The sequence below is a fragment of the Canis aureus genome, chromosome 10 (assembly GCF_053574225.1).
Source record: "Canis aureus isolate CA01 chromosome 10, VMU_Caureus_v.1.0, whole genome shotgun sequence".
Classification (NCBI taxonomy): Eukaryota; Metazoa; Chordata; class Mammalia; order Carnivora; family Canidae; genus Canis; species Canis aureus.
Window position 1 is genome coordinate 35,381,511 of NC_135620.1, and position 15,850 is coordinate 35,397,360.

The following is a 15,850-nucleotide window of genomic DNA, read 5'->3' on the forward strand; positions in this document are numbered from 1 at the left end:
AATTTCATCCCTAGGTTAATTAATTAAATTATAAATATTAACAAATTAGCAATTGGTAAACCACATAGGAAATTTAATTCTAACGTAAGTCTATAATATTCATGTCTATCCTTTAAAACAGAAAATACTAGGTTCTGACATTTCTTCCAGTCATACAAGAAAAATATGGTTTAACAAACAAATGACACTGAGTCAGTAAGAATGAAGACTAAAGCAAAGAGTCACAGAAACCGTGAGAGACATCGATGGTTTTAATCAAAACTGAACTCACAACTTCTAGAGGCCTAGTTTCTATCCTCAGAGAAAAAAAGAAAAAAGATGACATGAGATATGCTACAGAATCACAAGAGAGGAGAAAGACTGTGCCTTGGAAGCCAAGAAAACCAAGTTTCAGATCTGGCTCTGTCCTTATAATAAACAAGTCACTCAGCCTTTATAAGGAGTCCTAATAAGCAGGGTGTGGGTCAGCTGGGTTCCTTGGTCCCTTTCGGTACTTGAAGAGATGACCAACTAGCCAAAAGTCCAAAGGCATGTAAGACATGCCTACAGAATTCCCAAACCTCACAATGAACTGAGTCTTGAAATGTATCAGCATCTATCATTACCACAAGATCAGACTGGACCTGGTCGCAGACTACCTGGCTTGATAACATAATGTTCAAGGGTTTCTAAAGAGATTTTAGGTAAATCAAGTAGAACTCAAAGTTTTAGAGCCCATATCCTAGTTTGGAAATAGTAAAACAAGGTCTAGCCTCCTTTCAGGGCTAGAAGAGATTGTTTCCAGTTATCTCAATGGATCAGTGGTATTTCCTAATACACTTACTAGTACTTTTTATTTAAACTTTTCCTCTCATTGTAATCATATTTTCATAGAATATGATAAAAGGAAGGATCCCTGGGTGGTGCAGTGGTTTGGCGCCTGCCTTTGGCCCAGGGCGTGATCCTGGAGACCCGGGATCGAGTCCCACATCGGGCTCCCGGTGCATGGAGCCTGCTTCTCCCTCTGCCTGTGTCTCTGCCTCTCTCTCTCTCTCTCTCTGTGTGACTATCATAAATAAATAAAAATTAAAAAAAAAAGAGAAAAAAAATTTTTTAAACCTGAGAAATGGTGATCAAGTTCAAAGAACACCTAACTTGAGTGTTCATCCTGTCATTGTGATGTTTCAATTTTAATATAAACGCTAGGAAATTTTAATGCTCTTAATTTTTACAGAAAAAAAACAGTGTTACATTTAGAAGTTCTAATGTTTGTCACCATCTGATGCTGTCATTGGAAGCAATTGCTACTTACACTCTTTTAAGAAGTGAGAATTGCAATTCCTGTAACTGATGACAATGTAATTATTTCTTTTACTGTCAAAATAGAAGTGATTTCCCTTCCTCACACACATGATTACACATGCAAATTCAGGCTTATCTGAAATCTTATAAGCATGATGAATGTCTGAGTCCAAATGCACAAGTTCACATGAACAATGAGCCTTAGAGGGGATGGAAACCAAGTCTACAGCCATCTATCCTACACTTATTTTTATCAACCCCTTCTCCTGTAGGGACTCTGCTTCAGCATCCACACAGCTTTCAACACAGTGTCATACCATCTACAACACACAGCCACAACCATTACAAAAATAACTGGGGGTGGGGGGTGAGGGAGTCACGGTGAATCTGAATGTTTCATTTGGAGGTTTAAATGACTTCATTCAACTATTCATTAACATATAGAAAAATCAACCTTTCAGAAAAACACAAGACTTTCACAAGATCCATGTCATGCCGTGAACCCCAGCTTTGGGAGAATTGTGTCCTACCTGGTCTTTCAGCTGCTGTACGGAAGTCTGAAGGTTTAGGATCTGACTGAAGAGTGAGCTCTGCAAGACTGACTTCAGAAGATTCAGTTTGTCTTCATTTGCTACATCTCCACGTTCTCGCAGCTTGGCTTGCAAGCGTTCTGCTGCCTGCAGGGCTCGATTTTTGTCTAAACCAAAGAGCAACACTGGTCATTAACGGGACTCAAAAGACTCACATCAAATCATGCTAACAGAAGAGAAATCCTAAAACTATTCCTTCTGAGAGCATAATACTGACTCGGGGTAAAAAGGACTATAACATGTCCCTTAACCTGGAAGTCCCTGGTAGGAGAGTCTGTTTGAAAGCAGAGAAGTGGTTATAGTGTATGCTATATGCAACTAATGCAACTTGATGCAACTAATTTTGTAAAAGTACAGAAACTAATTCAGATGGAGTACATTTGAAATCCAATGCCAGCTGTCAACTCTTTTACATAAACTATTGAAAACCAAACACTTCATGATCTGGCAAAGGCTGATATTTTCACTTTTTTAAAAATTTTATTTATAATTTCCAATTAAGAAAAATTGGAAATAGAGCTAACTCACTAATAAGTGGATGTGGATGATGTCATTGATGAGTCATAATCCAAAATATGACAATTTCATATATTAAGGAACACACATTCTACACATGAGAATTTACTTGAAAGTATATTACAATACCATATAACCCTTCAAAACACTACTTGTTAACACTTAAATGTTAAAATGTCTTTCCCCAAAATTAAATAGGTATTTATATATGCATCAAACCAAAATAATTGAAATATTTATTGATCACCTTATATATCAGGCATAAAGTTGCAAAAGTAAGTATTCTGAGTAAGTATATCCCTAATAATCCTAGCATCTTATATGCTTGCTTCCACAAGATGGTTAGTCTCTATAACAAATAACAGTTAAAAACATCCTCCTGTAACTATCACTCTCTCACAAGTGAACCAAAATTTGTTTTAAAGGAATGGAGACCATTCAATATATGTTCTAACAGATTCATCATGGTAACAAGTGTATCTATTAACATTCATTTGCCATATGATAGTAATCAAAGAGTGGGAATTATCACCACAGAGACTTCTATAGAACCAAATGCAGGGTTATACAGAAATGGGGAAATTAAGGCATGAATTAATGTGAACCACCCGTTCACACACACACAAAAACTTGAACAGTATCTATTCATCTGTACATTTTTTTTTTTTGAGAGAGAGAGAGAGCATGAGTTGGGAGGGGCAGAGGAAGAAGGAGAGAGAAAATCTTAAGCAAGCCTAGCAGGGGTCTAGATCTCACGACTCTTGAGATCATGACATGAACCAAAATCAAAGTTGGATGCTTAACCAACTGAGCTATCAAAGTGCCCCATCATAAGCACAATTTTAAAAGTAAATAAGGATATGATAATTTTATTCTGGGTCTTATTTCCCACAGTATCTCAGAATACAAATCTAGTATTAATTTCCATCTCAATTCTTGAAAGGTGCACAAATCAGTAATAATTTAAAAAATAAAATTGGAAGGTGATAGCTTCGATAACTTCTAAAACGAACACTGGATGATGACAGCACTTCACCAAAGTGCACCAGACCAACTGTCCACTTCCTTATGAGGCAGTCTGCTTTGTGGATAGTAGGAGTCCTTGTGGTACAGGACTTTACTATAAAATGAGGGATGACGGTAATACACACCCTCGCATTTTCATCAATGAAAATGAATGATTCCTGCTATCACAAAAATAGCTCCTTTTCCTTTTCCTTCCACCTACTTTCATCCTACTCCCCAAAGCATGCAAGTATCAAGGCACCAGCCACAATCATCAAGGCACTAGAGTGAAATCCAGATACCTCCCAACTGTCATACCCAAAAATTTCCCTGGAAAACATGAGACAATAGGCCACCAGGAAAGGGATGGGTATATGCAAGAAATATGCAAGAAACTCATTCTACAAACCAGCTTCTCTACAACTGAAGAGCAGTGAAAAAAAGATTAACACAGAAATTTGGGTATTTCAATCTACATTATCTCATGTAAAAATTAAACTGCCTTAAATCGTCACTAAAGTTTGTCAGCCTAAATGTTTATTATTGTTATGGCTCGTCATCAACTTAAAGGCAAAGCTCAGTAGTATTTCAACTGCCACAAGTAAAGAAGGTAATGAGCTTCTTTCAGTATTAAGAATAGTGTCAAACTTTCTGGTGCTATCCACAAACACCCATTAACCAGAAGTGGGTCCATAAATCAGAATGAGGTTTACATTAAATTTCATCAAAACTCATAATTGGTAGAACATTTCATATGCTTTTATCTTTTGCTTACAAATGATTTGTTTTTATAACACTGCAGATTAAATCATCCAAATATAGAAACACAGTTCCCTGCTATAATGCTAGTGGAAAAAACTTATAAAAACTAAGCTACCAGACAAAATCCTGCTATGTAGAAAAAACATTTCAAAGACCCCAAGGGAAAAAGTTTTGACTCTTAGTAAAATAAGAAGGAATAGGTCTTACCTATAGTTTCTAACATTTTTTTTCCCAAGGTTTAGTGCTCTTCTCCACAACGATCTTAAACAGCAACTAAAACAGAACTCTGGGGAGAAATGGAGTAAAATGGAATGGTTATATTTTATCACAACATTAAAACTATATACTCTACAAAGCATTTGATGCTACTATAACTCCTAACTCCTTTGACCATTGAAATCCTGTTAATTTAAGGTCGTTTTCTTTATAGGCCAAAAAAGTAATCATTTTAGGACTTACTCAAAATTATCTTATATTTACAGATAATACTTGCATAGTAAGGTAAAAGGTATACAATCTGTTTTATGTAAGGTGGTATAGCTATCCAAAATATTTGAGAACTTCTCAACACACACCACTCTAACCTTGAATTCACTTACAGATTTTCACCTACATGGTAAGGAGCTTACTTTTACTCTGCATGAGATAGTCTTGGGCCAGAAATCATTAAAACATAAAAAGCAGAAGATGGGATCCTGCCTTTGACTGCTTATGGTCCTAACTGGGGTGACAGCACACATATCAATTAGAAATTAACTATGACACTCATGAAGTATGTGAACCACGGGGAGCTGATAAATCATAGAGGAAAAACTGAATAAAAGGGAACACAGTGTTAAATGGAAGAAGGGTTTTCAAAGGTTTTCCAAACACTCTCCCGACTATAATATTCTTTTCTCCCTCATTCAAAGCAAACTTTCTCGATCCTTCAACTCACACATCTTTCTCTGACCAGAGAGATCTAAACTCTTTAAAGTATCAGCTACAGATTTCCAATGACAAAGTCCAAATCGCTAATCATTAATCCTTGACATCCAACAATTTATATATTCTCTGCTTGGTCAAACCTGTCCTCTGCCTTGCAGAAAAACCTCAGCCATTCCTTCAATGGAGAAAAAAAAAATCTACAGCCTGATTTCCTCACTTTTAGAAGATGAAACAGGATTTGCCTGAGAAGGAACAAGTTGCCCCTGTTGTCTCTTCAATAGAAAATGCATTTGGGACAAAAGGAAGTACATGATGCATATGACCAGATACACACACCATCCACCAATGCCTGTGATTAGCTCTATGTAATAACAGAAAACAGTTCCTTACCCCAATTCAGAATATACTATTTAAAACATCAACTCCATTTCAAATAGCCAAAAGGCTCTACTACTGGCACTTGTTTTATAAAATGCCCTGATATCCAGAAAAGAGGGCATCGGCTCTAATTTGGAATTGAAATTTAAATAACCTAGGTATTTAAAGGTATGGGCAAAGGGCCTAACACTTGAACCTTAGTTTCCTAGGAAACGTATTCACTGGGTATACTGTGATCCATGAGAAAAAGCACACAGATTTCTAGCTCGTAGTATAATTCACATGGTAAAATGTGTATTCAGGAATAATGCTGAGCCCATGCAGTTGAGCATTTCAATGTTAGGCATTGTGTGGTTTCGTGGGGGAAAAATACAGGGAGATCTTTAAAATAAACTAGTCCTGTTTTTATTCTTATTGACAAGGATACTTCATAAGATAGCACACTATTAGGTCCCCCCCTCAAAAAGTTACTAACTTCCGACAATTAACAAATAAAAGTAAAGATACCCCAATATAAGAAAGGTCTATAACTGATACATGCCCAGGAGGCAGCATACTAGCAACGAAAGAGCATCACCTAGGAATTCTGATCCCCTGAAGGAACATTTCAGCTTGACCCCCTTACCAGATGTGATGCCCCGCCAAGTCGCTGTCTCTCCTGAAATACAAAACTCTAACCACAAATGAGTGACACTCAAAGTTTTAAAAGGATAAAACTATACACATGAGTGCTTGCTAGGCACAATAAAGTCAGCTCTATCTTCTTTCCTCTTTGAAAAATTAACTCAGAAAGACAAGCAGTATTCATGACCTGGAGGGGGAAGTGGCCTATGGCTTCAGAGACCCACTGATTTATGAGGAGCCTGCAGAGAAAGTACATAGTAAGCAATTCCCCACTGAGAAAAACACTGTCATCCCAAAGTTCACCTACAAGTCGATTATGTGAAAAGAGAATTACTTTTTTTTCTCCAGAGAAACTCTTATCATAAAGGGGTTTTTTTTTTTTTTTTTTTTTTTGGTTTTTTGGTTTTTTTTTTTTTAAGGAAAAAAAAAAGCCCCATTCAACTGCAAATCAGACATAGCTGCCAGATGAGAGCTCCATTCCTCTGGATTTCAGATATTAAAAAAAAAAAAAAAAAATGAGTTTCAGTTTCTCTGCTCTACTCTGATGTCCCTAAAATAAATATATGTAGTTTTTTTGAGGTTTTCCAGATTTTATAATTAGTAGCCATGACAAAGAGACAAGATGTTTAAAAAAATCGTTTCCTTTCCATGACTATACCCTATCCCAAGTATTCAGCTCTAACAATAAAGAAACTCATTTGTAACCAGACTTTTTGATCTGGAGAGATGGAGTTCACATGTATCAAATTGCATGAATTCTTCTCACCCCACCAACTTTCCCTCTTCACCCCCCCTCAACACCATGCGGATACAGGAGGGTACCTGGGTGATAACAGAGGGTCATGGCCAATGGGTAAGACGTAAAGAAGATCCAATACATGTCTGAAGAAGGTCAAGTTCTCAGGGCTGTTCTGGACAATCTGGGCTAGCAGTGAAGATGATGAGTCAGAGGCGCAGCAAAGAGAGGAAATGAGATGAGGACAAGTAGCAACACTAATGCTGGGGCAGAAGGCTGGTAACAGCAAACATCTAACAGCCACCATGTCCTGGGCACCACTCTAAACATAGTATCCATCTAAGATCTTTAATCTTCATGCTATCCACTCACTTTACAAACAAGAAAATTGAGGCACTGAAAGAGGTGCTTACCAGTAGTCAAAACCACCAGTATATGATGGAGCCAGAGGCGAACCCAGGCAGTTTGGCTCCAGAGCCAATTAACAATTTAACTTCTACAACATGCTGCCTGTCAACAGGAGGAAGATTCACCTTACCATTCTCCTTCCTCTTTCCAAGTTCAAAAGTATGCTGACTTTGCCCTATACAAGAAGAAACCAAAGGAAGAAACAGAGACCCCAAATGCATGAAGTCTGAAATGGACTGGTGTAGACAACTTAACATAACCAACAATCCATACAAAGGTATGAACAACTCAGAACTTAATAGAAACCATGCGTAGGTACATCAAAGAAAAATCCGTAATAGTCACCATTTATATAATGTTTGTATATATATTTAATAAACCACTTTTAAAATACAAGATTTTAAGAAAAATGTCCAAGAAAAAAAAAAAAGCCTCTTTATATTAACATTCAAAGTACATTAAAAAAAATAAATAAATAAAAACATGGCTGGGGCAGCCCGAGTGGCTCAGCGGTTCAGCACCACCTTCAGCCCAGGGCATGATCCTGGAGACCCGGGATCAAGTCCCATGTCGGGCTCCCTGCATGGAGCCTGCTTCTCCCTCTACCTGTGTCTCTGCCTCTCTCTCTGTGTCTCTCATGAAGAAATAAATAAAATCTTAAAAAAAAAAAAAAGCAAACAAACATGGCTGTTATATTTCAAGGTGCTAAATCCCTCAACAATGAAAATACATATATTCAAATACTATCAAAAATATTGCTACTGTACACTAGCCTCTCTAGTTACTGCCCATGTAATACTCCTATAGATATATCACTACTTGGTTACAACTGAACTTGTTACAGGAGCCATGGCACTTAGAACTACAGAACATACCATAAATGGCTCAATGAATTCAGTACTTATGAAGCACTACAGTGTTGGGCAAGGGCAAGCTGCACACTTTACATCATGAGAGGGACCCTGAAGCTCTCCACATTATTCTCCACTGCCTTGCATATTATTCTATCTTCCAGAGAAGACAACAAAGGAAGGGAGAGACTCGGTCTTACTCAACGTCACATAGCTAGTAAGCAGAACGCGTAGATTTGAATCCAACTTTGCCTGAATTCAAAGCCCACACTCACTCTATCACACATCATATTTTCTATATTGTACTGCAAAAATCATATGGTGGGGATACACTGTTGAATGAAAGAAAAAAAGACTATGCAAGACAATGTATTAAGTTGCTAGTATTTGTATAAAAGAATAGGGAAACGTAGTGTAAATAAAATTAACATGTATATGTTTGTAAAAGCACAGACTATTTCTGTAAGCTTTCCCAAGACACTAAGAGTGGGATTTAAGGGGCTATGGGACATTAAGAGAAACTTATTTTGCAGTGGATTTTTTTTTTTTTTTGGTATTTTAAATTTTATATCAATATAACATTGGCAGATTTAGCAAATAAAAATACAGGATACAGAAAAATTCAAATAAATTTGAATTTCAAATAAATGAATTAATGTTTCAGTATAAGCATATCCTATGCAATACTTGGCATATACTTATAACTAAATGTTAATTTGCTGATTATCTATTCAATTCAGGCATCCATTATTTTACATGGCAACTCTATTTATGTATATATTACCTTGGGGAAAAAATCAAATTTTAAAAATCCTTTTTAATTTAAAGACTTTATGCTTCTTGTAGAACATTAACATAATGACAGAGTTGCCAAGTCCTTTGCAAATCTCCAAAGATTTTAGCTGTGACCCAATGACTGTTCAACTAGTCGATAATGCCAGTTTCAGAAGGGGATAAAAATCAAATCAAATTTGGTTTTATTTAGAAATAGGAATTGATTAATTGACTAATCATGTACTTTTCAACAAGTTGTACTGGTAATGTGTGGGCACAGATTGTAAGTAGTATAGAATGAGTGCTTCAAACATAAAACAGATCATTCTGCCCAATGCAGATTATATGGAAACTAACAAGTGAAAATAGGTTTTCTGCTAAAAATAACCCAGAAAGAGAAACTGTCCCAAATGTATAAAATTTTCTATTTATCTTAAACAATTCTAACTGTAAAAGAGGTACAACTTTATCCTGTGTGTGTGTTTTTAAAGTTTTTATTTAAATTCCAGTTAGTTAATGTACCGTATTGTATTAGTTTCAGGTGTATAATAGAGAGATTCCACAATTCCACACATCAAGCAGTGCTCATCAAGACAAGTACACTCCTTAATTGCCATCATCTATTTTTTAAAGATTTATTTATTTATTTATTCATGAGGGAGAGGAGAGGAGAGGGGAGGGGAGGGGAGGGGAGAGGAGAGAGAGGAGAGAGGAGAGAGGAGACGGGAGACGGGAGAGGGGAGAGGGGAGAGGAGAGAGGGGAGAGGAGAGAGGAGAGAGGAGAGAGAGGCAGAGACACAGGCAGAGGGAGAAGCAGGGTCCATGCAAGGAGCCTGATGTGGGACTTGACCCCGGGTCTCCAGGATCACACCCTGGGCTGCAGGCGGCGCTAAACCGCTGCGCCACCCGGGCTGCCAACCATCATCTATTTAACCCATCCCTCACCCCTACCCCTTTTGTAACCATCAATTCATTCTCTATAATTAAGAGTATGTTCCTTGATTTGTCTTTCTTTCCCTTAGCTCATTTGTTGTTTCTCTAATTCCACATGAGTGAAATCATATGGTATTTGTTTTTCTCTGACTTATTTCACTTAGCATTATACTTTCTAGCTCCATCCATGTCATTGCAAATGGTAAGATTCCATTGTTTTATAGGTAATATTCCATTGTATATATATACCACATCTTCTTTATCCATTCATCAACCCATGGACACCTGAACTCCTTCGATACCTTGGTGATTATAAATAATACTGTTATAAACAGCCAAGTGCATGTATCCCTTTAGAATTAGTGTTTTTGTATTCTTTGGGTAAATACCCAGTACTGCCATTGCTGGATCATAAAGTTGTTCTATTTTTAACTTTTTGAGGAACCTCCTTCCTGTTTTCCATAGTGGCTACACCAATGTTCATTCCCACCAAACATGCGCAAGTATTCCTTTTTCTACACATCACCGCCAACGCCTGTTCTTTCTTGTGTTGTTGATTTAACCATTCTGACAGATGTGAAATATCTCACTGTACTTTTTTTTTCCTCACTGTACTTTTGATTTGCATTTCCCCAATGGTGAATGATGCTGAACATCTTCTCATGTGTCAGTTGGCTATCAGGATGTCTTCTTCAAAGAAATGTCTGTTCATGTCTTCCGTCCATTTTTAATTGGATTATTTGTTTTGGGGGTAGTGAGTCTTATAAGTTCTTTGTATATTTTGGATACTAACCCTTAATCAGATATGTCATTTGCAAGTATTTTCTCCCATTCCATAGGTTGTCTTTTAGTTTTGTTGATCATTTATTTTGTTGTACAGAAGTTTTTTATTTTCATGAAGTCCCAGTAGTTTACTTTTGCTTTTGCTTCCCTTGCCTCGAGAGAGATCTAGAAAAAAGTTTTTAAGGCCAGAAGGGGTATACCTTTGAGTTTGCTGCAATGCAAACTCAAAGAACTCAATTCTTTTATTTACTGATTCAACAATACATGGGACACCTATGTGACTAGCATGTTGTTGGGTGGCAGAATCAGAAAAATGAAGACATGGTCTAGGATTTCATGGGCCAAGTGAATAGAAGGATAAAGCATATAAGCAGACATTTAAAAATACAAATGACAAAGGCAAAGCACCAAACTCAAACTGAAGAGAAAGGGAAAGCTTCCTGGAGACAAAGTTTCCTGGACCTCTGCACAGTCCTGAAAAACAGGTGGGAATCATAGCAGGAATGATGAGAGCTCCCCACATCGAGGCAAAAGCACATAACTCCTGTGCATTACAGGTAATTTATTATTCCTGAATTGAGACTGGAGAAAAGGAAAGACAGAAGTAACAGGGCTAGAGATGCAGGTACAGGCTCAATCACTGAGGGCCCTGCATACCATTCTTAAGGAGTTTAGACATTAAATTTTAAAGTTTATTTTGGTATAGTGGGTGACATGGTCAAACATTTTTTAGAAACATCACTCTGGTAATGGTGTGGAATACCTATAAAAACAAGAGAAACCAGAAACAAGAAGGACAGGTTAAGAGGTTTTTCAAAAACAGACATGAAAGTGAATAAACTCAAATGAGAAATAGATTCAAGAATGAATGAGAATGAAAAGCTATAAGCAACAAGACCTGATAATGTGCAATAGGAGCCTAGGATGCGCCCAGGTTCCCGCTTGAGTTTATGACTAGATGGGAATACCAATCACCAAGAGAACATCAGAAGAGGGCAATGGTATGACCATTCCAGAAATAAAGATGTGTCCTGGGCAAAAGTTTAAAAGGCTGAGTTCTAGTACTTTACAATGCTGCTATGGACTGAACTGTATTCCCCCCCACCCCCCCGAATTCAGATGTTGAAGCTATAACCTTCAATGTGAAGGATACAGGGCTTTTAGGATGTACTTAAGGTTAAATGAGGTCATAAGGAAAATTGTCCTAATTCAATAGGATTGATCCAAGAGGAATAGCTAGTTATCACTTCCTCACTCCCTCTCTCCCTCTTTTCACATGCAAGTACCAAAGAAAAGCCATGTAAGGACACAGTGAGAAGGTGACTATCAACAAGCCAGGAAGAGAGTTTTTATCAGAAATCAAACCCTGCCAGACCTTGATGTTGGATTTTCTAGCCTCCAGAACCATGAGGAATTAAATTTCTGTTGTTTAAGACACCTAGTCTATGGTATTTGTTATGACAGCCCAAAGTGACCAATATAGATTTCAACTTTCCCACTGCCCCTGTTGCAAGGAATATACTACTACACACGATGCTACATTCCTCTCTTCCAACCATAATCAGGAGAACAATGGTTGGGATCCTCACTCAAAGGAAGATAATCTAAGTGCTGACTGGCAATGTAGAACTAGGCTAGACTCTCTCTTGGGACCTGAAGAAGAAAAACATTGCAAGAATAAACAAATAGCGGTGAAGATATAGTTGAAAATAGAAAAATAAGTGAAGATAAGATAGGGCACAAGCCTGAGTTATTAGAGCAACAAAAATCAGCTGATAGAGACAGAACACAGCTGACATCATGAGAGTAGCAGGTATTCCTCAGGGAGATCCAACACAGCCAATGAGAGGTAAATAGAATCACTGGTCCCTAAGATACATAGTCACTGACATCCATTCTTACGGTGAACTCCATTTTGACAGAGATCATTTGTAAGAGGCTCTGTTGATTGCATTCAAACACACCTAACTATTTGGAGTCTGTTTGAGTACAGCATCACACTATCACACCCCAAATACACCAACCCCTTCAAGCACTCTGCTTAAGAAGTGCCTTGTTCCTTTAACTACTTCACTTGGACATTCTACTTTCCATAAAGATTTGAGGGAGCTTACAGGCAAAGGTAACTTTAATAAGACCACTGAAATAATTAACAACCTCACAGGGAGGATAGCTACATCAGAAAAACAAGGCACAGGGAAGCAGCTACTATGGCAGGTGAATAAAACATCATGAAGTATTCAGTTTTAATCACAGCCTGACAAAAGCCACTAGGTTCCAACCAAACAAAACAAATCCGTTGTTGAAAAATGTATGTGAGACCTAACTGACAAGGTTTCATTCTATCAATGAAACCATAGTAACTGTGAAAAACATTAACAAATAATTAAAATACTTCTGGCTAACAAATTTCAGTCATAGGAGAATAGAAATACTTTCCTTTCAAACTTCACTAGAAAAGCAAGCCAAATACGCCCATTAAAAAATTAAAGTAACACAGACACAAAAACCAGAAATGAAATCTATAATTTATAAACCAGGAGGGAAAAAAATGTGTAACAGAGAATATTCAAGCAATCTAAAAGATGCTGGGGACAAATAGAAAAGGAGAAAAGGAAAAGACACAGTCAACAAAAAATACAAAACAAGGAGACTAAAATAAGTCCAAACATCTGTATTCACAATAAATATGAATCGGTTAGACTCAGAGTAAATTCATAATCCAGATTTCGAAAATGAAATTGAGTTGCAGAATAGTTTGATACTGTTTGCCTGCATTTTTAAAAATACATAAAATAACAATATTTGCTTACATATAAATAAGTATATACATACTTTCATCATATTCAACAATGAGTTAAAAGGATACATTCTATAATTGATTATAGCAGCAGTTACTTTTAGAGGTAGACAGATGAAAACGGTAGTCTCAGATCAGGGAGAGATCAAAAGGGAACTTTAATAAGCTTTCTGTATTTTTTTTTTTGAGGAAACTATAACTTTTTTTTTTTTTTTAAGATTTTATTTATTTATTCATGAGACACACAGAGAGAAAGGCAGAGACATAGACAGAGGGAGAAACAGGCTCCTTGCAGGGAGTCTAATGCAGGACTCAATCCCAGGACCCCAGGATCATGACCTGAGCTGAAGGCAGACACTCAACCACTAAGCCACCCAGGCGTCCCAGCACATTGGAATTATACTGAAGTCTCCTCTGGAGTCACAGTCTTTGGTATAACCAATTTTTTCATAGCCTATTTAAATTACCCATTTTGGGCTAAGGCTAAAGAGTAGTATCCATGGGTTTGATGAAAAGCCCAACGTCAATGGCAATAGTATAGTGTTTAAGAGCACAAGCTCTGGAGTCACACTGGTTGGGTTCTAAATCCCAGGTTGGCTACTACTCAACTATGTGACTTTCAAGAAAGTCATGAATCTGAGTCTCCATTTCTTCATCTCTAAAATGGGGTAATTACAGCACCTGCCCTATAAGATTGTTATAAATATAGATGAAGAGAGCCTTGTGCATAATACGAATGGTAGATTATAGTACTGTTTGTCTAGATTTCTTAACCCTTTTTGAAGGACCTCTCTCTGTTGAATGATTATATGTATATCTCTGTCCTTTTGAATTCAGGCATGGCTTGAATTAATGACTTGCTTAATGAGTCACATAAGGAAACTATAACTTTTAGAATGTTTTTGAATTTTGCATGTAAAAAGTAACTGGGCTGAAATATTTATGGATAAAATGATTAAATGTTTAGTATCTGCTTCGAAAAAATAAAAGGACAGAAGCAACAGGACTGGTCATGAACAAAAGGCTGTTAAAACGGATTGATACATGAGGATTCTCTGAATAATAATTTATTGTAATAGGTACATTGTAAAATGTACATTTGAAATTTTTCATAATAAACATTAGAAAAATAGCAGATGGGCAATAAACATGTGAAAATGTTAATATCTAATTATGGAGAATAGAACTAGAGAAGATTGTCTCCTTCTTCATAATTTACAATATTTTTTAAATCCTATCATTCTTCCCAGGAAGAAAAAAAAAAGGTTTCACTTCAAACTATGAAATTTCTTGGGAAAAAAAAATGCCACTGGTTAATGCTGCCAGAAAAATAATTGTTTCAGGCTAGATAACTCCAAAAAAAGGAAATGAAATGCTATGAAAATATTTCTTCAAAATTAATATAAGGAATTTTTATTTACAAAATTTTTATTTTAAAAACAAAGCTTTATTCTGATTTACTGATGGTTACTGAGCTGCTAGTTTTACCAAGCCATTTTAGGTAAGAGCCTTAGAAGAGAAGCTTATGGTTCTGGATTAGCCCACTCTGTGTGTGAGAGAGAGAGCAGCAAGGCAGGAAGTGATAAATGACCACTGCTGTTCTACTTCTACAGTACAGACCAAAATCCCCACCTCTGGAAATGATGAGTGAACCCAAGAGTACACATAAATATAAATATAAATCTGTTTTGATTAAGAGAAAACTTATTTATCTTTCATGTACATTCAAGTAACAATAGAATGAACAGTGACATATCTAAGTTAATACTATAAAACAGAGAAATGGTAAATTAATCCATAATTATGTAGACATAAATCAAGATTATTACTTTGACCAAGAATCCACAAACTCTAAACAAGTTTTGGTGAAAATAATATGAGCTCATTCCTTTATATAGTAATTTCCTAATAGGGGGAAAAAACCCTACGGAAAAGGAAAATACATATAATTCACAAGTTGGAATATTTTATTATAGGTATACTCACACAATATATTTATACTAACATGTTCATTAAACTTATTTTTGTATTGAAAGCGACTTCCTTTTATTTTTAAGACTGTTGGCTGGAGATAAAGGGGCTCACTGTCCTTTCAAAAGAGTATGCATGTTCCATCCTTAACTGCAGATTCTCTAAACCACACAGATAGTTAACGTTATAAAGACACCACATTCATGGCCGCTTCCAGAATTACACACTTAAATTATATTTTGTGATGCCTTTGAGTTAATCTCTCCTATTTACTGCTCACACTCAAGTATGAGTCAATGTTAGTGTTGAAAGGAACAAAAAACTTGTAGCTCAGAGACATGCTAACGCTCACGGAGGCATGGTTACGTAACAGATCACTGGTGTGTCTGGGATTAGAACCTTAGGCTGCTACTATTACTCAACTGATTATCTGAAAGGCTGAACTTTCTTTCCTTTTAAATATATTAGACAAATCAATTCTGTTTATAGTCTATTGTATTATATTTATTTC

General features: G+C 36.5%; 1 protein-coding gene across 15 annotated transcripts in view; it reads right to left on the reverse strand.

Moving 5' to 3' along the window:
* The window catches only part of MPDZ (multiple PDZ domain crumbs cell polarity complex component), a 165,842-nt gene that overhangs the window by 135,124 nt on the left and 14,868 nt on the right, over window positions 1–15,850 (reverse strand). For all 15 annotated transcript variants that reach the window (XM_077911975.1, XM_077911974.1, XM_077911972.1 and 12 more), the window contains exons 2-3: window positions 4,362–4,440; window positions 1,812–1,978 (exon numbers count right to left, since the gene is read on the reverse strand). In XM_077911975.1, the coding sequence (XP_077768101.1) occupies window positions 1,812–1,978; window positions 4,362–4,377 (183 nt within the window). In that variant the 5' untranslated portion in view covers window positions 4,378–4,440. The remainder of the gene's footprint in view (window positions 1–1,811; window positions 1,979–4,361; window positions 4,441–15,850) is intronic.